The sequence below is a fragment of the Mauremys reevesii genome, linkage group 6 (assembly GCF_016161935.1).
Source record: "Mauremys reevesii isolate NIE-2019 linkage group 6, ASM1616193v1, whole genome shotgun sequence".
Classification (NCBI taxonomy): Eukaryota; Metazoa; Chordata; order Testudines; family Geoemydidae; genus Mauremys; species Mauremys reevesii.
The window spans coordinates 53,485,928-53,513,618 of NC_052628.1; the positions used below are offsets into that span (position 1 = coordinate 53,485,928).

The following is a 27,691-nucleotide window of genomic DNA, read 5'->3' on the forward strand; positions in this document are numbered from 1 at the left end:
ATATATACCATTTGAAGAAGTTGTGATATGTGCTAATGACCAAGAGTGGAATTGAAACAAGTAACTAAACAGACGTTACTATGCATCATGTGAAGAGAAATTGGGATTCTAAATTAATTACAGAGAACGTTACATGTTACCTTGCATGTATTTCAAAAACAATGTTACTTTAAAAGATTTTCTTCTCTAGTTCTGTAGAAAGCTTCAAGCAGAGCTATGCTCTGTACTTTTGCTGAAGTATAGTTATTGAACAATCATTAAGATGAAAATGAACAAACTTAATAATACCATCCAATTCTTAGGCTGCTTTTGATTGCCTAGAAAGAACAAAATTAAAAGCTATATGAAGTCTAGATGTCACACAGCCAGATGCAGTGGACTCCCCTCAAGGAAATACTCATAATGCAGTCAAATTTTAAATGATCAATTTAAATATTTAAAATGTGGCAGTTTTGTATTCTGTACCTTAACATATATCAAAACTACACTGAGTGCAAAGCCATCTGTCTGCTCTTTTGTGGGTTTTTTGCCCCATTGTACTGGTAACAATAAAGTGAATGATCAAGTAAAGACATACTTGCACAGATATTTTTTTTTGGTAATATAAGAAATCTTTTTCAACACGAACATGATGCTTAACTATTTCTTCCGACCTTGTAACAATACTGTCACTGGAGAGGCCTAAGCACTTCTCAATGCTAGAAACCATATCACTCAAACTGCCCACTGATTAAACTACTATCACAGCTAATCCATATGGGAAGATACATAATGAAAGGCACTTTATCTGGCTTGTTCTCTTTATTGCTAACTTCATTCTAGTTAAATAATTATAATTATATTTACCCATTTTTTGGCTAAATTAACAATTGGGTTATCCACAGAAGTTTGTGTGTCCCACAGAATTACACATTGGAATACAAAATGGCCATCATGTGAGTAAATTAGACAATTTTTTTAATGCAATAAATAAATAAATAAAAAGGATTTTGCAGGTGTTCATATCATTCCCTTTGAAAATCTACTCCTTAAAGTTACAGCAACATAAGCATAGCTTAAATTTCATTTTTACATTGAAGTTTCTTGGAAACCAAAGGACTTGTTGATCAAAGGACATACACACTCATTGTGAAGCACAGCATATTACTCAGCTAAATCTCGACCTACTGGCCTAATCACCCATTTCCATAGGAAAACCTGAAAGAGGGAGCTTAAAGGGAAAATATCACAAAAAGGTTTTCCTCCCTAAGAATGCATTCTTTTTGTTCCGTCAGGAGAGGAAGGAGGATAATTTGAGGGTCAGGGTTTGTCCCTTGCAGAATGGCATATGGGACTGGCCACCAGGGCTGAATCCCCAGAGATCAGCAGGAGACTTTGGCCATCTATGTGGAGGCTTCAATGGGGGCTTGGAGAAGTGGGGGGCAATGTTATTCATCCCATGCCCTTCATGGTCCCACCTCACATGGATTCCAGCACCCATGGTGCACCCTTTGGTGAGAACTCACTCCCCTTCCTAATGGGGGCAAGGAGATGTGCAGGTGGATCTGGGAGGTAGCTAAACAGTAGAGCCCTGTACATCAACATGAAACTAGATTGCAAAAAGGGTTATATTCTTGGTTACAATATTTGTTAATATAGTTTCAAGTGACTGCATTGTGAACCTCTAGCAGCAAGTACAATACAATCTATAGGCTCATAAACTATTTCTTCATCAAAAGTATCTAAAATATACACATTAAATTTAATCTCTTCTATTGCAGCGCTCAAAATTCTTGACTAGCGTACATCAAGGATAACATTTTCAGAAGCATCTAAGTCTCATTTGCAAAAACATCTAAGTGATTTAAGAGTTTAAGGGTAAACTTTTCTAAAGCACCTCAGTGACTTAAGTGCCTAGTCACTGAAGTGCTTTTGAAAATGTTACCTGTTGGCCCCTAAGTCACTTAGGCAGTTTTGGAAATTTTACTCTGTTTTATTATATTAACAAAATCCATAAAAGTCACATTTACTTTGGTTTGAGTCTTAAACTATGTTTAACTTGCTATGATAGTAATGGAATTAATGAATGCTGAAAATGAATGTTTTAAGTTTGAACTGATATTCTTGAACAGTTAAAATACAGACTACTACATTTAACAGTCTACATTAAATAATATTACTATAATAATGTTATAAGGTGTCAATAACATTCTGATAAATGTTGTTTCCATGTTCTAATTTTACAAATTTGGTAAAAGCATTCTAAGCAAAGCTGGATTTTTTTCCAATGTTCAACCATTTTTGAGTGGCAGAGAAAGTGCAAACATTTGTTATATAACTTTTAAGTCAATTTTCCTTGAATTCTTTTAAATTACGATATTCTTAAAAATAAACTACACAACTTCAGAAATCATTCATCAAGATCAGATGTCTTAGATGAGCATTGACAAAAATTAGTCCTCACAGGACATAAATTCTTACCTCAACAATATCTGAATTCGTTCGACTCTCATGTGGCTCATTGTACTCTGTATATTTCAGCAACACTTTGTCCATATCAGTGCTGGCATACTGGAACAGTTTGTTGGTGCTGTTGAAGATGATTAGAGCAATCTCACAGTCACATAGAACACTCAGCTCATAAGCCTTCTTCATTAACCCAAATTTCCTCTTTGTAAATGTCACCTGGAAAAAGGAAAACAGGTCTGTCAAAAATCTCTAAGTCTCTTTTTAAAGTCCCTTTTCTTTTATGAAATTATAACTTGCAATTGCTATAGTGTTTGAGCTTGAATAAGTTCATCCAGAAAGCAAATAAATCGAAACATGGTTCCAATACAGAATATAAATATCTGAGTGCTAAGTAACTGAGGGAAATGCATATAATCCTCAATGCACAATTCAAACTACAGAAAGTAAAAAAATATGGGGCATTTCCATTAGTTGAGCTGTGAATTTTTCCTGTCTCATTAACCAGTTTAAAACATTGGCACTGGATTCTTCCCAAAATATTTTAATTCAGTACTCTTAATCTTTTGCCCACACCTAAGCTATTACGTTTATTCTGCATAGTAGATGTCTTTGCCTCCCACCCCCACAACATTTTAAAAATCACACCTCAGTTCTAGAAAACTTTTAACAAAAGATTCAGCCTATTCTTATTTAACAGATATTAATTCCAGTTGAATTCCCTCCCCCCAATTTGTCTACCAGTAAGAAAAGTTTTATCACATTTAATTAATCAAAAATATTTGATGTAGAGATGCACAGATCTGTAACAGTTTTGAAAAATGACCAAATATATTAAAAAATCCTTTTTGTTTCACTTTCAAGTGTCAGTACAATGAAGAATATAAATCGGGAGTGAAGAACAAGTTATATAAGTACTGACTAGCCAGTAATATATATGCATTATTGAGGTGAGCTCTTATCCATACATAGCTGTCAACACATTTTATTTAATCTCAAAGTAGTACATGAGTTTCTTACCATGAGAAATCTAATCTAATAGTAAGACCTGACTTGTTTCTTTTTTTCCCTGTATTCTATTTGCATTAAACACATAAATTGATGTTTTATTTTTAATAGCTATTTTCCTCTATAGTAATTTTCTGTGATGGATTTTGAAAGTGAATAAATATATGGTACTAAAATAATTATCAGTCAAATCAAATATGCAGTGAGGGTATTTGACACTTAAGGACAAGCACTAACCAGGTAGTGTACACTTGCTTAATCTGACACTCAGTGCTACCAATTCTTTAATACCATCAGTAAAAGTACCTATGCACATAGTTCATCACTGAGGCAAAAAATATTCCATTGTGCATGGTTCATGAGGCTGTTGTTTTATCTTGTTACACTCCTAATGCAAGCTAATGCTAACTGCAACCCCAGTCTACCTTGGAATCCCAGCTGGTTGTCATGCCATGGAAAACGTGACATTTAAGTACCTTCTAATCCCTACCAGCTAGTCTATCTCAAAGAGATGTGGCTGTATGCCAATACTCTGTACATTTATTCTCCACAATGTATCATGAATGAAGTCACTTTTATTGCTGTCTCGATCATTGTAACACCTTTATAAAATCTATTAACAACAGATAGATTAGTATTAAATCTGATTATTGGAGCATTGAAAAAAACAGTTTGCATAGCATTAGACTAGAGTCTATATTTTTGTCAAGAGATGATATTAAGACATATCTAAATGGGAAAGGTACAGCTGGCTTTTGCTATTTGGCATGATTGATCAAATACACAGTCAAAAACTCATCTTACCATTGAAAAACTGACCAGTTTTTCAAATGCCTTTTGAACATTTTATCTGCCTGCAGAAAACTGTGATCATAGAATCACAGACTTTAAGGTCAGAAGGGACCATTATGATTGTCTAGTCTGACCTCCCGCACAACGCAGGCCATAGAATTTAACCCACCCATTCCCATATCAAACCCCTAACCTATGTCTGAGCTACTGAAGTCCTCAAATCATGGTTTAAAGACTTCAAGGTGCAGAGAATCCTCCAGCAAGTGACCCGTGCCCCATGCTGTAGAGGAAGGTGAAACCCCCCCAGGGCCTCTGCCAATCTGCCCTGGAGGAAAATTCCTTCCCAACCTCATATATGGCGATCAGTTAAACCCTGAGCATGGGAGCAAGACTCACCAGCCAGACACCCAGGAATGAATTCTCTGTAGTAACTCAGATCCCATCCTATCTAACGTCCCATCTCAGGCCATTGGGCATATTTACTGTTAACAGTCAAAGATCAATTAATCACCAAAAATAGGCTATCCCATCATATCATCCCCTCCATAAACTTATCAAGCTTAGTCTTGAAGCCAGACATGTCTTTTGTCTTTTGATGCAATGTTATACACAGTAATATGAACATCTATATAGTTTTTTAGAAAAGGCTACACAAGCTATAGATCACATGCAGAGGGGAGAATGTACTAACCCGACACATTTTCCTGCATGTAAAACTATTTTCAATCAGACTAGTTGACCACAGTACTGTAGGTGGAGTGTATCTATACAATATGGTTTCTGTTGCACAGAAACCTCAGTATTTAGCATGTTACAGCTCCTCACCATCAAAGTATACTTCAGCACAGAAATATCTTTAAAGCCACTGTTTGTGTTTACTGTTAGGTGCTCCTGAACATTTTGGGTAACCGCACAGATGTGCTGCATAGCACATACTTATTTCATAACACTTATCACAAAAAAGATACTACTTATAGTGCCTTTTCACGAACACTGAAAATAAAAAAGGACAACAGATAAGCTAGAGGTTTTATTAACTTTTCTTTAAAATGTAATCTTAATTGCTCTGAATTTAATTCACTATTATCTCCATGTTCTTTTTAACAGTCTTCAAATGTATTATATAATGCTTTTTGCCATTGTTCATAGACATAAAAACAATTGTAGCTATTACTGTTTCTAAAATGATCTAGAATATTATTTTTAAAATATTCTACTCATTGACTGATTGCAATTCAGAGCTTTTGCACTTATACCTAATAATGTATTGTAATAATGTAATTTCTCATACTTTTACAATAGTTTGTAATAGGGATGAGCCTATTTATTTAATAAATGTGCAGTAGGGTCAAGACCTTCAGGAGAGATTAAGAGTAATTTTAAAGGTATTTAAAAATACATTCTTTTTTCATATAATTTCCTTTTTGTAGCCACATCAAGAAGAGGAATGTACTCATTTATCCTCTAAAATATTTAGGTGAATAATATGAACAAACAGCAAAAATATTATTTCACTTTGTATTTTGTGTCCAATATGTTGCTAGCTATATTCACCTAAATCAAAATTAGCTAATAAATGTTGATTAAGATGATAGATACAATATTTTAGCACTACAGTGATTTTACTGAGTATTAAAGATTGCAGTAATTTAAAAATATGTTGTCTCTTTATGTCTAGGTGAAAACCAACTGAAACCTATAGTTGGAAGTCTATAATTCTGTACTTAAATAATTTTTACTTGTGCTAAGTTAAGAACATGAAGTAAATACAGACATTTCTTAAACACAGTTAAATTCACACAAACTACAGAGTAGCTTAATGATTGTATTAAAACATTGTAGCTGGTCATATTGAGGAGAAGGGGTTTACTGTAACATTTCACAATCCAAATATGATCACTTTACTAGGGCTAAAAAAATCTCTAAAAGGAATAATTCTGATAACTGATCAGGAACTCAGATACTACAAACATCATAAGCCATATAAGCAGCAAGATAATCTGTCAGACTACAGGAACAATTTCTCAGGAAGGAACACTCTTATAATGTAAAATCTAACTATGTGTTGCCAATTTACTGACATATTTAAAAATAAAACTGACCTATTTGCATGGATTTTGATCATATCTGATTAATAGTAAATGTATTTTTCAGTAGCACAGATTGAATAATTTCATATTCTTACCCCTGCTGACTGTACCAAGGACTAGTTCATTAATTTATTAACAATTGAGCCTGCTGTCCAAATCAGATTTGGGACATGCTTTATCCTTTCTGCTTTCTGGACCAGTGGATGTCTAGTACTGTCCTCAAGTTTCCATATTTTTCTTTGTATTCAGGAGGTTTATCAAGCCCTGACTGGGCAATTTGTGAAGTCCTAGCCTCTTGGACTAGTCTATGATGACAGTGATATAACCGGGGAATTAAATGTTGAGAAATATAAAATGGCTGCCTAGAATGAGGAGGTTAGCACTTACCCGCTTAAAACCTTGAAGCCTCTCACACACAAAATACATAAGCCATACAGTAGAAAAGCAATTGTCAATATGTTTAAGTTTTCAAAAGTACAATTCTATAAGTACTGTGTAACTAGTGTGGCCAAGCAGTATTTCACAGACAACATTTCCAGTGGAGTGTGCAGGGAATGGAGCATGTACTTGTGCAGCATGCTGAAAATTAATCATGTTGCATGTGTTCTACATAAGCTCTGAATACAGCTTGCTTTATTCATTTAGAGCCTGCTTTTCAGAGCTGATGAGCCCCTGAACTTTCACTGAACACAATGGCAATGCCCAGCACCTCAGAAGATCAGGCCCTGAAAGTCTGCAGTACTTGGGTACGTGGAGTAAGGAAGTTTAAATGCAAAGATGATTGTCCAGGCTTTGAGCAAACCACACTTGTTCTAAATATTACAAAAACAAAAGAAAGAGTGAAAAAGCCCGTTCCTAGCTTCCCTCCCATAAATCAAGGCTAGGTCTTCATGAATTTTGGACCAAATTCTGGCTAGAGGTTAAACTTACTGTAATCACAACAAGGAAAGCATGGACCAAAGGTGATTTGGGGAGGACACTTTCCATCTCCAATTGTGGTTCTCCTCCAAAACTACAGAAAGAAAATTCTTCAGGCTTTCTATGGTCAAAGCTGTGAAGGGGCTTCCTGAGGCATGGTCTTGGGACCAGGGACTGTGATATCTGTGAATGGAGCTGTAGCCAGCCAGAATGCAGGTGCACATTCACACTGCTTCATAGCTGCAATATGCTCTCACTAGGAAGGTAATTTGGCACAGTGCCAGAATTTGGCATTCTATTTGTAGTGAGTAATGTTTGTTTAAATTAAATACATTAGGAGATAGATTAGTTGGTTTTGTATATAGTCCTTTCACATACTGGAATGAATAATACAACGTGTATGTATGCTTTTTCCACTCAGACACTATACCAGCAGACGGTGATAACAGAAAGAAACAGCAATCTACTTGCAATTGTTTTTATTTATCTAAAATTATGCCAAAATTGTTGGGCTGCTTGTAGATGTGAATGGAACAGTGTAAGAGCAGAAATCATTGCTGAGAGGTAGAAGCTTTTATTCTGCTGATTTAGTCTATGACCTGTCTCTGCTGCACTGATGCTACATTTTTTTTCCTTTGGACTCTTCCACTTTTGACTTTTAAATCTGAGATAATCTGAGAGATTGATTTTGAGTGACTGTCCTGTAATAGCGGTGCCATCATTGGTACTCAGTATCTGTCACTGGGGGACACAGAGTCTATGGCTTACTTTTTCTGTTTTCCAAACAGCAGCCTGTGCTCTGCCCTGCCCTCCAGCAGCAATTCAATCCGTGGACAGAATGTCAGGTCTTCCCTCACCTCTTCCTGTCCTGACATGAGGCTGTGCAGTTGCACATAAGGCTGTGCAGTTGCACATAAGGCTGTGCAGTTGCTGGCACTGAACGGAGGAGAAGAGCCGGGAGTCTGAACTCCCCCCCCAATACATTTCCTGATATTATGTATATGTTAATGTGAGGGCCTGTGGAAACCAGAGGCAGCTCATGCATCCAATATTTGATGTATGCCTTCTACCTGGCTATGGGGGAGTGTTGTGCTGGTTGTCCCTCCTCAGTCAGAGTGGGGTGAGCTGATATAGGTTATCTGGGAAACAGGAAGCGTCAAATGAAGTACCCTCATCATCATAAAATCAAGATGGCTATGTATGAGCCATGTGACTCTTGACTAAAGTGCCAGGGGCAGACACTTATCTCTACTTATCGTATAGCCAAACCCCGACAGCTCTTCAGAAACTGCAACCCCCTTTCTATTCCCACCCCCGACTATTCTATTCTGCTTAGCTCAGTTTGTCATTTTAAAAGGCTCTCCTGCAACAAACTTTATGACTATGTTCAGTGGTGGTGGCAGTGGGAAGCAGCACCACTGCAGGATTCCCTCTAGACAAACCTCCTTTATGCGACAACGACTAGGCATGCCATATTAAATGAAAGGCCCTTTAAAGAGCAGTAAGGGACTCTTCAGCAGCCTGCTCTATGTTCTTGTAACTCTCCAGCATAACTTATAGGGATGACACAGCAGCGAGTTATGCTGCAAAAAGAACTATTGTGCTTGACAGCCTCAAGCATACTGAGCCTTGACTTGCTGAACAGCATTACTAAAGAGGAGCTCTAAGTAGAATGACCTAAAATTATGACTGTAATATATTAAAAGGCCCTATCTTATAAAACAGGGTTCTGTAGCATCTCATGATTAAGCTTCACAAAAATGAAGGTGCTGTACTTTTTCATTACACTGTATTGTTAGTGTATCAGCACACAAATAATGGAGCAGAAACTGTGAGATTATTCACTCTTTCACAAGTCCTACATTTTTTAGTACATAATGGCTGATCTCTGTTATGACATTTGTCTTCATGAATAAAGAGGAGAGGGATAACTCAAAGGTATGTTAATTAATGGATGGTATAGCAACTCACAAATTATTATGGTAGGCAGTATTCAGAGTCTTTTATTCCCATATATTCTAAACAGTTCTAATTCTTCAAAACATAACCTATATCATATTCAGACGTGAAGAAAGGCTGGATATTATTTTTTTCTCTATTGAATGATATGCATAATGATTGTTAATCTCAGTTATACCACTCCTCTTCACTCATTAGGACAGATTGAATTAACTCACTTATATCTAGATGTATAGACATAGGCATCTTATTAGTGAGAAAATATATCCTTTCTATCCATATACACATACTCTAGATAATATAAAGTACAATAAAACTGACTTTTTATCTATACCACATTCACTAGGTCTGGCAGGTACAAATAAATGTTTAGGGTAAAAAACATGTTTACTAGTTCTACAAAACTAAAATGTTCGTAAGGTAAAGGTCAAAGAATATTTCATTCCCTGCTGAGCAAATGGTCAGGAAGCACATTTGTCTGCATTTCCTGTCATAACAGGAAGAGTGTAACTTCTTCCTCTCCACAATGGCTTCAGTTCTGCTTCCCACCTCCAGCTCTTTCTCCCTCAGGGCCTTCCAAATCAATCCTTACAAGACAGAAAGGCAGTGGCCATATCTGCTCTAGTTTTCAACACAGCAATGTTTAATGATACCATAATTACTATTGGACTATCCTTACTTAGGCTGCTCATTCATATTTCAAATTAAAAGTAATCTGGCCTAAATATTTACCTAAAGCTAATTAACTTTAAATTATACTCTGGTATATTTTGGAAATACAAGCATACCTAATCTTAAATATAATACAGCCATGAAATTCATTATTAAGTCTGCATCTCTTCTAAAACATTTTCTCTACCATGTATGGAATATCAATTAGATTAGTACAACATGAAAGAATTTCAGATTAAAATGGAATCACGGCCAATTGGGCCATTAAAATTAGTAACCTGGCCACTAAAATTCAGTGTACATCTTCTGTTACTTAAAGAGAGAGAAAAGTTGAGGTAGCCTCTCTGATAAAACTAGGAGTTGTGCCTAACAAGGAAAATCTATTCCAGTGCCATTACTCATGATGTAAATTACTACTTAATGTGAGTAAGGATGGCAAATCAGGCTTGCAGAAATTAAGAGCTACATCATGGTTTTAAGGTACATCTCACTGAAAAGGGTGGTGTAGAGCTGCACTATTAAATGATATTGAGAATTCCCTTCATAAAGCACTGTAATGGGGGGCAACCCACCAACCTCATAAAATCTCAAAACTAGACTAAAACCAAGTTAACTTGTGAGAGCAGACTGAATTTTTTTTTTTTTTTGGTGGTGGTGGTGGATCTCACAAAATGTCCTCCTAAATTTGAGCTGATTTTTGCACTAAATCGTCAGGCTTCCTTTTCTGCTTCTACAGATGACATTCTGATTGAGATGACGATCTTGTAGTCTGCTCTTTTCAACAGAGCTAATGTAGATAAAAATAGATGCCCGTAAGTCTGAAACTAGTTTTGAAACTAGCCGCATGAGGTATTGGAGTCAGTAGAACAAATCTAGGTCTTCCTGCAAATGGACATTTCCCTCCAGGATACTCTTCTCTGCCCTGTAACCTCACTTTGCTTATCCGCTTTAATTTGTTCTCTGTTCAGCTGTTAACTGTAGCAAGTCTTGTTTTACCTAGTTTCACACATGTTCTGGGAGCTAAGAATTATCAAAAGTCGTACACATGCAAAAGTTTCTCTGCACGTGTTTTCCAAGTGCCTCTAATATCATTTTCAAACCAGCTACAGAGCCATGCTCCTTTGGGGAGAGTGTCTAATATCTGAGTACGTATTTTCTATAGTATCTGATGGTCCTCTACCTACCCCTCCCCAGCTCATAACAAAACTGAAGGAGATGTTTCAAGCAAAATGTGCAGAGTTATTAGTTAAGCAGAGCTCAGTTAAAATTAGGAATATGGATATCAGCATGCTTCACAACTAGGAAAATAAAGAAACGTAAAACATCAGAAAGAAGATTGCAGGAATGAAAATCATTAGACCACATTTAAGGCCAAATCCTTTTTGTCCCAGTCACACAAGTTCTCACAGTGAAGTCCAACATGGTTAGACTCTTAATAATAAGAATAAATGATGGAGATAGACAGCAAGGTCTTGGAAGCTGTTCAAAATCTGACACCAGAGTATTTTTGAATCAATGTGCACTCTGATTAGGCATCGCAAAATGTCCTATTATAACAGTAGTATAACATAATTATGGAACTAAAGCCATCCCTTTAAGCCTGCCTGCCTTGTCTGGGTAGTGTAAAGGGAATTTCTGGAGCTATTCCACCTCCCGCCCACACCATTTCACCTTTCTCTATGGGACACCGGTGCAACTGCAAATGGCCCTCACTACAACTGGTTGAAATGTTTCAAATTTCAAAATTTGAAAAATAAATGGGGGGAAATTTAAACAAAATGTTTGGAAAATACCCCTTGCCTCCCATATTACAATCAAATGTAGAACTAGTTGATTTGGGGGGGGGGAAGGGGACTTTGAAATAAACAAACATAAAAACAGAAAAAATATCTATGTTTTTGCACCAACACCCCCTTTTTCTAGCCCTTATCTTGACAACCCTCAACAATCTGATTTGCTGGCTAGTCTCTGTTGGAACTTATGGGCCAAAATCAGAAGACAAGGCTGATATTGCTGGCTACCACCTCAACTGATGGTGCCACAGAATCTGAGCATGCAGATAACCCTTACTGGCCTCCCAGTTGCTAGGACTGCTATAGCAGCAAGCCCACGGCAAAGTTCCAACCATCTGCCATTAACATGAGGCTGTGGGATATTTTTATTCTTCCTCTCTCTGGTCTAAAGCACAGTGAAAAGGCTTGTGAGAAATGGCCCTGGCCAAATGCAATGGGTTCCCTAACTGGGATGAATCTGGGGCCATCCAGGGAAGGAGAAGACTTATTTTACTCTCCTTCTCTCACCATGCACCAATGTGAGGGCCAACCAGAACCTGTCCCCCTGCCAGCACCCATAAAACAAAATTCAATGAATGCTTCCCCATGATTACAGGACTTGAGCTGGCCCTCATTGAAGTCAATGGCAAAACTCCCGTTGACTGCAATAGTTCAAGATCATGCCTCTGAGTAATTTGTATTAATTTTTCTTTAACTATTCAAAGATTTCATTGTTTCAACTGTTTCAAGAAAAGCACAGATCATATATCCATGTTACACTTCTCTTCTCCTTTGCAGACAGAAACACATGCCTGTTAACAGCACTCCTGATCATTTCTCATTCCCTCAATATTTATCTAGAATTTATTATCAAACATTTAATGAAGAAAGGTACTGATCACACTGTCTGCTTATAACATGCATCCGTTTTAATTTGAGGGTTTTAATTTCCATTTAAGGCCAGATTAGCAACCAAGTATCCAAGTATATCCATTGAGATAACTCTTTTTAGAAAGAGATACTCTTTTACTGCTTGAAGACACCACAATTTTTGCCTCTTGCAAGCTGCTCACACTAGTGCTCTTCACAGCACAGGAGACTTCTACTACAGCAAGTAGTTATCTGTTAAACACACAATTGCCATCTCTATCCCAATGGGGCAAATCCACTGCTCAATGTCCGCACCTGATTAGTCAGGCAGGGGAAATGTGTGGGGGTCAGTGGAGAGGAATCACTTTCTCCAGGCCGTGGAGCAACTGCAGAGTCCTTCTGCTGAAGATATTCCAGCCAAATGTCTGAAGAAGACGCAGAGAGCCCTTATGGGGCATCCCCGCTGTGGGGAGAGGATCGGAAGATCTATATATCACTGGGTCCTCTGGCCCTGATACATGCCTCATGCCTTCCCATGTGTTATGTGCTGCCCTGCAGAGAATTCAGGCACAGCACGATCTGCACATGGGATGAACAGTCCACATGTAGCACACTCCCCCACCCTCTGCATCCAACCTTCCTTGCTCAGAACTACACTGAAAATTGCAGTACGACTGACTATATGACAGGTTCAGATAAACAGATTTGGTTTCGTTCTGTGTCCCTTGTGAAAACCTTTCCTTATGATGGGAACAGAATAAGAGCCCAAACCCATAAACTAGGTGAACAGTCATCACTCATTCAGTAGTAGTCTCATTAGACTAGAATATGGGACTACTTGCATGAGTAAGGTTTGCAGAAATGGGCTCTAACTGGGACTTTAAAAAAAAGAATATTAAAAAACTTCTTACAGTTTATGAATTCCCTGTTCTGTGCATCCAAATTAATTTGGTTCCTCTGTTTTCACAAATATAATGGAGTAGTAGAAATCAATATATAGAAGACTTAAAAAAACCATAATGCACAAATGTATACATTAGAAAACAAATTCAGTGATGAAACTGTGCTCAGAAGCTGCAACAGCTGACAGGATGTGAAATATTTTAACAAATACCCATGTTTGTGAAGTAGTACTTCCTGTTCAAATTTTTAAAAGAACAATCAGCAAAGCCAGTGAAAATCGAGTCATATTGAATTGCTAGTAGTACAGCTGGACCTCAGCTGCTTGATTCAAAGCCCACTGAAGTCAACAGAAATCTTTAGGGCCTGATCCGGGCTCTGGATCAGGCCCTAAATGTACAAAGGAGAAAAACCAATAGAAACAGTTTACTACTGGAGTTTTTAAAACGTTATTAGCACTGAGACAACAGCATCAAGCCACTTATAGTGTGTGGCAGCTAAAGGATGATATAATTATCCTTCCAGATTTGTTATTAAGTCTGGTTTACCAAAATTATGAAAATAACCAAACACTGGAAAAATAAACCCTTTCTATAGTAATGCTATAGCTGTTAGTCTTCCAATGTTATGACTAAGAGTGGCTGCAAGATTGCTGATGAAATATATATGAATCAAAGAAAGGCTTTTAGATATTACTAATTCTGAGAACTGGTGTTAAAAATCTTGGAGTACTACAGTAAATGATTTAAAGATCTGTATTATTTATTTATTTTAAGTAAATTTACCCCTTACGAAAGGTGCCAGATTGACTGCATTGGAGAATGAAGTCCTCTATTGGCTTCTATTAACACATGAAAGTGGATACTAAAGTTACAATATAAATTAATGTTACTAATGGCAAAATTATGTAGCTTTATTTACAACATGTTAATTCAGACATGCTTTGGAAGAAATTGTGGTATCATGGAATTGGCCAGAACACCCAGTGTCTAAATAGTTAATGACACATACAGTTCAATATTTCAACTTTAATTTCAATTTCAAGCTACAGAGCAATTAAAACAAATATGGTGGTTTTGTATTGACAGAATTATTGCTTTCTGGCTTGGCCCACGGCAATAAGCAACCTGTAGGGAAAACACAGACTGTATCCATCATAAATCCTAGCATTGTTTGCTTTTTAAACTCGATTTTCTGCCACGCAGAGTACCAGGCATGCTCATACTACAGCGCTTACAAATTCAATGGAAGACAAGCTTGAAAACTAAAATTTTATATCAGTCCTCTACTGGGTTGCTTCTGGATGGTATTATGAGACTTTAAGCCCTAAAGACAACATAATAATTTCCTATCATACAAATTTGCATATACAAAGAAAATAATAAATCAAATACATGTAATTAATATATTAACATTAACTGAGTACTAAATGCTTTTTGATGTATAGAAAATAATTACAGTAGGGTAATCCTAAATTGTAGCCACACTCTTAATGGGCAATTAGTTATACTGTTCAATAATGTTATGTATCTTATTTCTGTATTTGTGGCCCTTAAATCTTAGTACAATATCTCAGGTACAAATTAAGTATACATTGACAGATTTTAATTCAGGACACTGAATAGTGATTCTTTTATTTTTCTTAAAATAGAGAAACATTAATTTTGGCTTATGATCACATTTAACCAGTGGATGTACTACTGTTAATATTTGGTATCAGACTGTCCAGCACATTTTAAAAAAAAATTGGTGACTGACCCTGGCAGACTTATTTCCTGCCAATATCAGTATAGACTCTTTGTTTCATGGTGCATGCAACATACCAGCATTATTAGGTCTTGATTATTAAGCCACATTATGCTGTGCTGATCCCTTTTAAAATCCATGTCCAACACACAAGCAGCAAAGACTTCAACATATTATAAACAAGTACTTTCCTGTACCATAGATAAGAACTCAGTTGTGCCAAAATGCACATACATGAATCATTTTACACATGTGAGGAGTTTCACTGAGTTCAGTGCAACTCCTCACGCAAATAAAGTTGTTCATGTGTATAAGGGTTTGCAGGGTTAGGTGCTATAGCCTGGATCCTGCAAAGACTTGCAGTCATGATTAACTTTATGCATTGTGCATGAGTCAATGGAACTGCTCCCAGTGTGTGTACAGTTAAGCACGCACATAAGTCTTTGCAGGATCAGGGCCTATGTCACCAAACCCCTAACTGTAACATATTAATAAACTGCAAAAATATACAAGTCAGACATCTTGATGTTTCCAAAAGCACCTTAGAGATCCATTTATTCATATATTGTGTAACACAAGACAAAAATATTTTAAAAAATCTCTATCTTCTTTATTACCAATGCCTTGAGTAAGCCACACCAGCAATATACTATAACATGAAGCTCCAATACACAGTCATTTTTGCTACTCACCTGTCTGTTACGTTCATCCATAATCCTTGTGATCTGAATCTTTTTTCTCCCCATAGTCCCCGTTTTTCTTCTCTCTCTCGTTCCTGAAATTATGTATTTTTTCCTTCTCTTTTCTTCCTCTTTCCCGTTTCCTCAAAACAAATCTCCCTCTTCAGCACTTGCACTACTCAGTTCACAGACCCCTGCATCCGTTCCTGCTAAGCACACAAAAGAAATCAACTCTTACTATAAAACTGATAAAAACTGCCAGCTAAATAGATAAAAGTTACTACAGGGAGTTTACCAAGTGCCCTAAATATACTCTAGTGTACAAGCAAATTATTCTGCAGTTATAAAGTAAATAAGACAATATTAATAGTAGTAACCTGAAAGTTTATTTTCATAGTTATAAATGACCCGACAAATCTTTCAAGAAATTATTAAGATGACTGAAATTCATGTCTCTATAATTTTCATGGATTTAGGTATCTCTATTTAAAAAATATTATTCATTGTGCTAATATGAAAAATTACCTAAATACGAGAGTTAACGAACCTTTCTGTACCTGTGTATGCTAAGTAGGCCAGCTAATTCATTCCTGAAGGGAAAACAATCTTGTGTTTTGACAGCAGGGGTGATAACGCCCCTCATTATGCAAATAGGAAGGACCATTATTAAAGTGCTATTTGATATATGAGAAATGTCAGCTAGTTTAAATCTAATTCCTTTAATCTAATTCTTTAAAAAACCTACAGTTAATTCAAGTACTACTTAAAATACTTTAAGAGAAAAGTAGTACTTCTTTATCCTACTACATTTCAAAATATGTTCTAAACTATCTATACCACAGGTACGTAACTAGCTAACGCGAATTTTTCCATTTGAGAATATTTGCATAAGGTATTTAATCTATGCAGAACGGAATAATAGGAACAGTTGCTAAATAAAGAATGTTTTGAATTAGTATTTTCACATTTCTGATAAGCCCACATATTAGTCCTCTGCACTTTACAAAAACTAGTTGCATTATACAATTAAAAACTGTTACAGTAAATATATAAATATATGACAACACACAGAAAATATTCCATAAAATGCCATAAACTTCAGGAGTAATTCTAAAGGCTTGCAAAACATTATTTAACCAAACCAAACCAAACAAAAGAAAAACTTTTCAAAAGTTCATACACATGTTAAAGTTGGCAATAAAATTAATATAATATAAATATTCCTTTTTTCTCTTATCACCCTTAAGATTTACCATAATTATCAGCTGAGTATGACAGAACAGAGTATTTGTAAACACTTAAAAAAAAATCCCACAATCTAAACAGGATTCAAATAAAAATGATCAGTGCATCACCACTTTTACCTCAGTTCTGTTATACTAACTATTTCTTCATTTGTCCAAATTTATCATTTTTACAACAAATTGGAATTTTCTTGTTTATTTTAAGCTGGTGCTCTCACAGCCAACTTGATAAATTCCCACAATATGTTATGTAACACTAAGCCGATGTCCTGGCCATTTAATCCATTATTTGGCTCTGATTCAAAGCTACTGAGGTAGAAAAACTGGACATCACTCTGTCTGATCTTCAATTCTGTCTTGATTTTGTTTGTATTTATTTAACTTGAAGCTGTTCAGTATTTTATCAGTTTAAGAAGAGTTGAGATCATAGCTAAAAGATAATCAGCTGATTAGAATTTTTTAACTAGCTATTATGATATAATCAATTCTGCTGGATTAAACAAGGTTTAGATCCTAATATCGCTAATCAATATTATTTTACAGTATATGGCATGCAAGATGGAGTAATTTGTGATGCCATCAAAATAAAGTGCACAAGTATTTCTGCAGCTTTTTTGCCCATTTGAAATAGTTCAGCAATCTTTTTACTACTTAAAATGACAGTCACCAGACCATATTAACCATAAAAAAACTAGATGTGCCAAACAGTGAATTAAAACAAGTTATTTAAAATGTATTTATACAAACTTTTTTCTAAACAAATCTAGGAACCATAGTCCCATCTGATATTCACTGTTGACAAACAAACCCAGGCTATTTTTAGAAACAGTCTTAAATTTCCTTGGACTGGGTTTCTTTCCTGTTTTTCCTATAGTCTTACCTCCAATACAAAGTGCAAGTTAAAGTGGTGCTTCCCATGCACATGCAGGACCCAAAGGAGTCTAACAGGCTTTCTCTGTAACAGTAAGCCAATACACTAATCCACAGCAAATGCATATGGAACAATTTCCTTTCCTTTCATTCAACTGAAGCTGGTGGCACTATCGGCTTACAGCACTACGCCTGCCTAAGCTCTTATTCACTTCAAGGTAGAAGGTCAGGGTGGACAGATTAGAGAAGTGGTGACAGGGTTAGCAAGGATGAGAGCTGCTTTACAGATCAAGATTCTGAAGCTGAATGAGCGCAGAAAAATCAGTGAATGCTGAAAATCTACTAGGAAGGGCACAGCCAGCTCCTGGTGAAATAACAATATGGTGAGCCCCTCTCCTACACAGTTATCAGTTCCACATTTCAGACCAATCTTTCAAATAAAAAAAAACTTTTACAGACAGCTCAGAGTACAGAACTCTTAATAATGGCACAACAAACTATTCTTAAAATAGCCACACAATACTTTTTGGGCCAAATTCTGCCCTCGGTTACATGGATGTCAAATCCACTGACTACACCAAATTTACATCAGTGTAACTGAGAGCAAAATTTGTCCCATTGTTTGAAGAAACAATCTATTAGGAAGAAAAAACAAATGTGGAAGATAGTGCATTATTTACAGGATGTCTGAGGGAGAAGAAATTATGATATCCCATACATAGATATCTATCTCAAAATTACACAGGCATGCAAGAAGTGTTACCCAAAGGCAACAGGTTACCTTTTACTGAATTCACCTGGAGGTGCTTTTTGTTTATTCTCCTGATTGCTTTTTGTTTAGTAACCTAATGACAAATAAAAATTATTGATCTTGTTTAGTGAATTTCTTGCCTTTCTATAATTTGCTATTTTTATTGCAAATACAAATAAATTGTGATATATGGTATTTTGTGCATCTGTCTCTCTATTTATATACATACATATAAATATGCCCACATACACATATATTGTTCTAAAATGTATATTTCACATTTGAGTGTCTGTACACACACACACACACACACACACACACACACACACACACACACTTTACAAACATATATAAAAGCAACTATATCGATGAAGTATAATGTATCTTGAGATGAGTAAATCAGTACATCTGATTCATGGGTCATATCCTTCAAAGGACTGACAACTTTTGTGTCAACCAGAATACAAAGAAATATGGGTATTATCATTTGCCCTCCACCTGCTCTAGGAATTTCAGTAATGCTCATGATACTTTTTGTATATTCCTGCAGGAATACAGTTTATGGTATTACATTTTTAAAGTTCCTGTTAACCGATCAAATTATATTTTCCAAATGCAAATAAAGCACACTAAGTAGAAAACTTGCAAACAGTACAAAACTTAAGCTGTCCTGCAGGCTTTCATTATCCAAAGGGACTTAAAATAATTCCAGAAGCCTCGCTGAAATAACTTTCCACATAAAAGAAACCTTCCAACATAATGACATAGTTACATGTAAACAATCTGCATTTTTTTTAAAATGTCATAGTTACATGCTGTGGAGTTACAGTCTTCAGCATTTTTTTCTCTCTTTTTTGCAAACCCAAACATAAAAAAATCAGACTGCTTACTAAAAAGAGGAACTTCATTTTGGCGGGCTTCTGTTCACTTTATGATTTGGCACAGGCAGATATAGCTGATGGAAGAGTGATTTGAGCCTCAAAAAAAGGAAAAAGTTGTAAAGGACAAATGCTGCAGATCATTCAACCACTCCCACCTCTCTCTCTCTCTCTCTCTCTCTAACACACACACACACACACACACACACAAACTCTCCCTTTCCCTCCCTGCAACACAGAAAAATCTTGATAGAATGGCAGGAAACACGCACAGAGTGGTCAGGGAAGGATATGATGTCAGCAACCACGAACAATAAAAGGTGTAAAGGTGCTTCCTTCCCTAAACTGTTCCAGAAGTGCAAAATGGGAACCAAAACTCTCCACTTCCTTCTCCGAACAGTACTGTCTGAATCTGTACGGCTGCAACACCCCAGACAGAGTTCTTTGAACAAGTCACAGAAAGGGTAGTAAGGAGTATCTAAATAGGAGAATCAAAATAGTTATTTTATAAACAAGAAGGTGACCCCAGAAAGACTTAGCTGATTAAAGTTTTCATGGTTTCATTACAAAAGAAATAGACTTGCCATAAAGATTTTTCTCTTTTCTTAGGCAGCATGTTTCTTGAGTAGGTTTATTAGATTAAATATTTAAAAAACAAGCAAACAAACAAAAACAAATAGAGCAGCCTGTATATTATCAAATAAGTAAAGAAATGAGAAATGCGGTAAAAATAATCCTTTACCTTTACAGATAAAGGCCTGATCCAAAAGTCCACTGCAATCAATTGGAGTCTTTACATTGACATAATTTATAAGCTTTGCATCAGGCCCTAAAGGAAGAGCTAAATATACCTATAATGCTGAACAATGATGTGTCAGAGAAAAATTTGTTTTCTTAAATTAAAATAATGAGCAAACAAACAAACAACAGTTAATCCCCAGCAGTCCTTATTCAAACAAAACTCCCACTGAAATTTTACCTGTACAAGGACTGGATGATCAGGCACAACGTACAGATAAAAAGAGCTACACCATTTAAAAAATAGATATGCTGGATCAAATAAAGAAGCTTTTTGAAGACCACACCTTGTACTGTTTAGTATTGCAATAAATATAGAACAAGGGCAAAAGTCACTGGGCCAATTTCTGCACTGAGCATATTTGTCTCTGATATAATTCTACCAAGGTCAACAGAGATATCACCAGTGGTAAACTTGGCCCTTAAGATTGTATGTGATTGTGTGAGTGTAACTGAGGGCAGAATTTGGCTTATTAACAGCAACTTTTTATAACAGATTTACATATTTCATGTCATCATCGTTGCAATATATCTGTGATACAGAAATAGTGCACTCTACTGTATGGTTCATTTGGGCAAGAAGCCATGCAACAAATGAATGAGTCATTTTAAGATTTCAAACATCTGTCCACAACACTCTGATTTAGAAATTGAACATAACCTACATTTATGTGTTTTGATCTTATGGTCAGAATACCACATTAAAAGATGTGGGAGGGAATTCATTCTAATCTGCTAAACTTATCTCAGGAGAGCATGCATTTTTCTACAGGAAGCATAAAACAAACATTTAAATCATAACAGTCATAACATATGAATATAGACTACTGAAGTTAGCATATGTAATACTGAAAAAACATTAATCATGATGCATGGACTAGCGAGTGCAACAATTTTATTGATCCTTTCATTTGTTTATCTTATCTGAGGTAAAAAGTCTTTTGTAAAGTAAAACTTAATCAGTTTCAACATATTCTTTACATATTGTTTTGCAAAAAGCTGGCATAATTTTTTAAAAAAGTAAACTACAGAATGCTAGCTGTGCATTCAGTAAATGGCAAAATAGTCACAAGCTCACTAGCTGCAAAATCAATTCTCTCTCATATTTAGATGATTCATTATCATTTTAAGAGAAAACTTTAATAATTTATCTTGATACGCTGATTTTACTAATTTTACTACTGACTTTGAAGGCACCTGCTGAATTTATAAGGTTTTCTTACCTAATTAATATTGTCTTTATTTATTTATTTTAAGGGGGAACAGAACATGTCTACTTTATTTTCAACAGTTAGTCTCCACTTCAAAAGAAATAGCCTAGTTATTATTCTTATTGATGTCTGACTGTATGTCTGATGTGTTCCTGAATATAGCCATGTTGCCTGGAAAATCCCTCCATTTTACTTTGGACTCCTTATCCCTTATATTTTTGTTGCATTATCCCTCTAGCTGAAAGGGAAGCTGAGCTGCTTTCTTCCTGATCAATACTGTTTTAGAGCCTGCCTAGTCAAAAGTTCATAATACAGTCGCGCTTCCCAAGTTCTAAAAATGATGGAACACATCACCACCAAGCTGCCTCGGAAGTAGAGAAGGGCCAAGCCAGAACCTTGACTCTGACTCTTTCAAATGTTTGGGGTGATTTTTGATCCCTGGATCTAAACTGCTCCCCTTGGTTTCATTCCAAGTCAGATGCCAAACTGGAAGGGGTCTATTTTCAGGTTCCAATATGGGTGTTGCTGAAATCATATGAGATTAGATGTTCGTTTTCATCCCATTCTGACAGGATTTGAGCCCAAGATGGTGGAAACAGCATGAGAGGAACTAGTACTGTGAAACTGCTGCCATTTGGGGCTGAAAACGTGTGAAAACAGGTTGCAGGTAATATTAAATCTGGAGTCTGGCCTAAACTTAATTCATGTTGATACACCGCCTACTGAGCCCAGCCTACTAGGTAGTGCAGCAAGTTTCTAAATTTAGGGACAGATTGTGTTCTAAGGATTGGCATAAGAATGGGACCCTCAAATTGTGGATCTCCCTTCTCTGTGCAGAAAGGGATCAGGGGGTTCAGCTATCTCTGTAGCAATTACATTTCTTTCCCCTGGATCCTGTGCAGGGGCTCTGTGTGAATCCAATAATCTGCAACTGGAGAGAGGTGGAATGAACAGGAGATTTGCTGGAATGATAGGGTAGAGGTGAGACAGTCTAGGACTGTATTAACATCACTGACGCACATGCACTGTACTGGTTAACCCCCTGAAGAGGTGTCTCAGGGTGGGCACAGTGGCTGCACTGAAACTGTGCTGCCAGGGAAATGGAGCAAATGGCAGATACCTGGTACCCCAGAGGATCCTCAAAATCTGAGCAAATCTTGGGAGATCCAGGGGTTCATGAGTGAGAACTCCTGCTTTCTTCCATGGAAGGGCAAATCCTGCACCCACAATGGGGTCCACAAGAGGTCACTGCACAGTTTCCTTCCCCCTCCATTGGTATTTCTCCATAGGGGCACATTATGGTTCCTGTATATTATATATATAATAACTTGTACTTATCTCATTCAACTTGAAAAGTCTGATTCTTAAGGAACATATTTTGGTGCTATATTAGATCATTTTTTGCACCAAATACACATCTTTTTTAGATGGCTCCTCCACCCACCCACAGCAACACAGAATCTTCTATATCTCTGACTCATCTCCCAGGACCTGATTCTTCACTAACTGTAGTTTTATACCAACATAACACCACTAATTTCTGTGGAGTTACTTCTCATTTATACTAATGTAAGTGAGAGAAGAATCAGACCCAGAACTATGATTGTTCACAGAAAAAAGAATGTTTTCCTACATCACAGACCTAAAAGACATAACTTTTATCCAGATATTTTTGTTACTTTTTTCCAACAAACTAAGATACCTGGCATATCTTATATGTGGCTCTTCCTTTCTTATCAGAGAACAATCAAACAGAAGACTGTCTCATTCCTTCTTTGTATCCAACTCCAGAAACTTGTCTTTTACCATAGTACCTTGGGGTGCCATTGACTTGCATTTGGGAAGAAACGGACGAGAACAAGCCAGACAAAGGTGACAAAGGTGAGGTGACCATAGTACCTGGCCCCACTAGTAATGTCAGGTATTAAACTGTGATCTTCCTGAAATATAAAGTAGTCTACACAATACGGTGGATAGTGTGCTGAGATGCTAACTGTTCATTTATTCTATCATCATTGTCATTAACAAGGAAAATCACAAATTGCATTTCGTGCATGGCCCTGATAGTTTATTCTACAGAAGTGTTAATTTGACAAACGTAGCAGGGGTATAAAAACTATGAAGCTTCCAAAACTCAATTATGACAAGGCAACTATCCCCCTCTTCCCAATGACACAACGGCTGAAAATTCTACATTAAGACTTCCATTCCCAAGGACAAAAGGAGATGAAAGGTATGTCAGGTATTTAATAAAGCTAACAGAAAATACTGCTCTGAAAACACCAGATCTTAGTTAAATAGGGGTGAGAAATCTGCTTTTGTCTGTGAAAAAGGTTCTTTTTACTATGCAGCTCAGAAATTAGGATAGAAAACCTCTTTTAAACAGGTGAAGTATATACAATTGTAATAACACCTGAAGTCAGGTGTCTGTTCCTTTACAAAACAAAAAGCCAAATTCATGCCGATATAACCATTTGATAATAGAGTATTTTTTGATATCCCATTTAAGCCTTAGGATATGGGCTATTCTCCATGTGTATGTTATTCAGGATCTGCCTCTACTCCTGAGTTTCTGGGTTGCAGCAGGGTACTGTTCCAGAAGGAGGAAGAGTTTTGGCTGCTGAGAGGCAGGATAAATAGGTATACTTGGTGGAGTGAGCCCTGCACCATCCCTTACCTTCCAAAGCTATCGAGTTCCTCTGCATGACTGGCCTCCTGACAAGATTCACCTCCCCCATCAATAGCTCCTGATATCTCCCTCTGTGTGTGTATCAGGAAAGAGGAGATGCATGAAAAGATCTTGCCAGAAGAGGGGAAAAAACAGCCTGGTGTTGGCAGTGGGGGAAAGCAGAGACATGGATCCAGTGACTAAGAAGCAGTGGGCAAGGAGCCTGAGAATGTTGGCCTGCTTTGGGGTGGGGACATCTTCTGGTGCTTTGCATTGGGAGTGTGGCTATGGGTATTTTGCGGGGGCGGGAGGAGGAAGGGAGCAAGCAGCAGCTGTGTGGGTGAAAGGCAGAGGTGGAGAAGCTTAAGACATATGTACTTGTCTTCAGAAACTCAATCCAGAACATTGATCATTACACTTCAGTACTCTAAAGGGTTAAAAGAGATATACTTGAGATACCTAAGATCCATCCTGAATCAGTTAAAAAGGCATCAAACAAACACCTAATTTAGCATGCTGCTCAAGCACATCATAGTTCTTATTTAGTCTTGAGAATTACATTAGGTAACTAATTCAGACTTTCCATATGAGGATTTGTTCTTCTAATTCTTCATAGAACTGATTTTTAGCAGTTTTCATCTCAAGGCTTGAAGAAGCAAATTTCTACTGGTTCAGAAGGTATTTACCACAAAGGTAAACCCAACATTGTCTGCAAGAATAAAAGCCACTATCTAACATCACAGTCTGTCTACAGATCCCCAGCGGTAACCACTCCATTGCACATATAGCTGGTTACTTTTTTTAACCTCCACCCCCTCACCCTCTCAATCCCCCCCTCCACCAAAAAAAGCATGTTTGGCAACATCTAATGCAAAAAGTCAGCATCCCTGACAAATATCATCTGAAGATGGATATACAAAATACACTTCATTTGTACAAGGAAATCTTGCTGCTGTGTTGTTACTGCTTTTAGGCCCAGACCTACAAAGTGACTTAGGCATTGCAACACCTAGAAAATCACAGGAACAATACTGTGAACCACAAAGCCTGAGTTAGGTGCCTAGGGTTCTATACAACAAAAGGGGAGAGAGGCACCTTAGACAGCAATCCACAAAGGCTGCACACCAGACAGGGAGCCACCTAAGCTAGCCAATGGGACACACCAATGAGGGATGTCTGTGCTAAGCCCTACCCCTCTCTTGGAGATAGGTGTCTCCCTGTACCTTGGATTTAGACACCTATCTCTGCTCATGATCCACGAATTGGAGGAAGATAGGTGTTCAGACACCTAAGTCATGTTTAGGGCCCTCGCACCCAAAAAGCAAAAGGCCAGAGAGTGAAGGAGAACCTTCCTTATAACCGGTAGCTTAGTACTCACCTAGGATGTGAGAGAAATTCAGTTGAAGTCCCCATTCCTCCCAAGGGGAAAAATGGATTTGAAGAGAGATCCACTGCCTCTCAGAGCCATTCTAATTCCTTCACTTGCCCAATTAATATTTCTTTATAGTGGAAAGATTGAGGGAAATCCAACATCAGAATAGCCCAAAGGCCAGTGGGTAAAGCACACACTTGAGAGCCAGCTAATCCCTGTTTAAATTCATACTTCCCTTCCAGCAGGGGGAGAGAGGGGCAGGGGACTTGAGACAGATCCTAGGGAAGTACAATAACCACTGTGCTAAAGATTATATGGGAGATCACACCCCTCACACACTTTGTGTAAACTCATCTGAGGGACCTGATCCAGTAGGCAGCCTCTAAGTTCACTTAACGGATCAGGTCCTCATATGAAATTAAGGCATCTGAATGCCTATTCCCAGTTTGAGAATTGCTCTGGGGCTTAGATGGACACCTAGCATAAGGCAGTAGTGCACAGGCTCAGGAGGGAAATAGGCACCCAGGAGCCTCAAATGAAGCTGCAGCATGCATGCCGAGAGGCAAAAACTTGGGTCCCGAGCAAAGTTAGGGGCCTATGGGGTTAGGTTGCATCCAAGCAGTTCTGTGGATCACAGAGGTGCCTAAAAATGGGATATAGGTGCCTAAGTACCTTTGTGGATTTCATCCTTAGTAACCCAGTGTAGTTTGTTTGCCAATCTCCATTCCATCTGGAAAGAGAATATTTTTCTTAATGGATCATCGTCAACAATTGTTCATTTTATTATCATCATAGCAGTAAGCTGAACAAAAACAAAACAAAATCAATAAAAAGATACATTAGCTAATCTTTTTTGTGGCCTTGAATGTACATTATGTTTACTCAGAAAAAAGCACTTTTATAACCATATTGATATACAAAGTCATTTCTGACAAAATAGCCTTAGAAACAGAAAACTGCAGTAAAGCTGAAAGGCAGCACGGTATAGAAGAGCATGCCCAAGGCTGACAGGCAGTCACTCCTGACTTCTAATCTTGCAGCTGCCACTAAAAAATTAAGTCATCTGGGAATTTGCTTTCAGTTTCCCATCCATAAAATGGGGATAATACCCACCTACCTTATACAAGTGTTCTGAGGAATAATTAGTTAATTTGAATATTTGTCATAAGCTACAGATATGCTTAATATAATTAATAAATAGGTTCTGCAATTTTTCTCTGGCACAAATAATGAAAAAGAGCACAAATATATGAAGTTGCTCCCTAAACTAAAGCAGATAGCAAAAGTTTAATAGTCACAATCTCTAGTCCCAATCATTTAAGATAAAAAAGTTTCTAATTATATTATTTGTCAAAAGCATTTAGATACATATACTATTCTAGCAAAATAACCCTACATGTTAATATGTATCCTCTCAAAATAAAGATATTTGACAGTACTGTCATACATGGCCCAATATGGTACATAGCACATTCATCAATTTCCTGTTTCTCTCTCTTTCTCTCTCTCTCTTACAGCATCCTTATCAACCTAATTAAAGCTTTGTTCATTTGAAACCTCAGATGACAATTTATTTAACTCTATCCCACTGTGGTCTTTTTATAAAGAGAATTAAATTTGATCTTCTGACAGCAATTATTAACTGATCCCAACTGGCCCCAATTAAGACACATGGCTCACAGGCCTCAAAATCCAATAAAATGCCAAGTCCTCTCTTTCACTTGTACATCTTTCTTTACCTTGCTTTATTTTCTTAAAGCCAATTAAGCTAGTCTTATCAAGTGGAACTGAATGCTATTGTGTAGACTAACTCAAGACACAATGTATCAATTTACAGTGCAGACACACAAAAGTATTGACAAGAATTCTGAAGTCATATCCGTAGTCTTCCCTGTTTCAATTCACTTAGATTCCAGCAAAAGAGAAATCCTTAAATGTATTCACTTGTGCTGCATATGACCTACATAGCACTTCCTTTAAAACACTGTATATATTTAAACAACACTGATGAGAGGAAACTATTTAATAGCCATAACATAATTTTTAG

General features: G+C 37.0%; 1 protein-coding gene across 28 annotated transcripts in view; it reads right to left on the bottom strand.

Annotated features, from left to right (window-relative positions):
- Nucleotides 1–27,691, bottom strand: part of MEF2C (myocyte enhancer factor 2C) — a 155,095-nt gene that overhangs the window by 69,445 nt on the left and 57,959 nt on the right. For 16 of the 28 annotated variants that reach the window (XM_039544010.1, XM_039544006.1, XM_039544002.1 and 13 more), the window contains 2 exons: nt 15,865–16,061; nt 2,461–2,664 (listed from right to left, as the gene is read on the bottom strand). In XM_039544010.1, the coding sequence (XP_039399944.1) occupies nt 2,461–2,664; nt 15,865–15,918 (258 nt within the window). In that variant the 5' untranslated portion in view covers nt 15,919–16,061. Of the gene's footprint in view, nt 1–2,460; nt 2,665–15,864; nt 16,062–16,409; nt 16,430–17,976; nt 18,082–18,747; nt 18,812–26,316; nt 26,375–27,691 lie in introns of those variants that run through there. The other 12 variants (XM_039543985.1, XM_039543991.1, XM_039543992.1 and 9 more) reach the window with 8 other exon arrangements.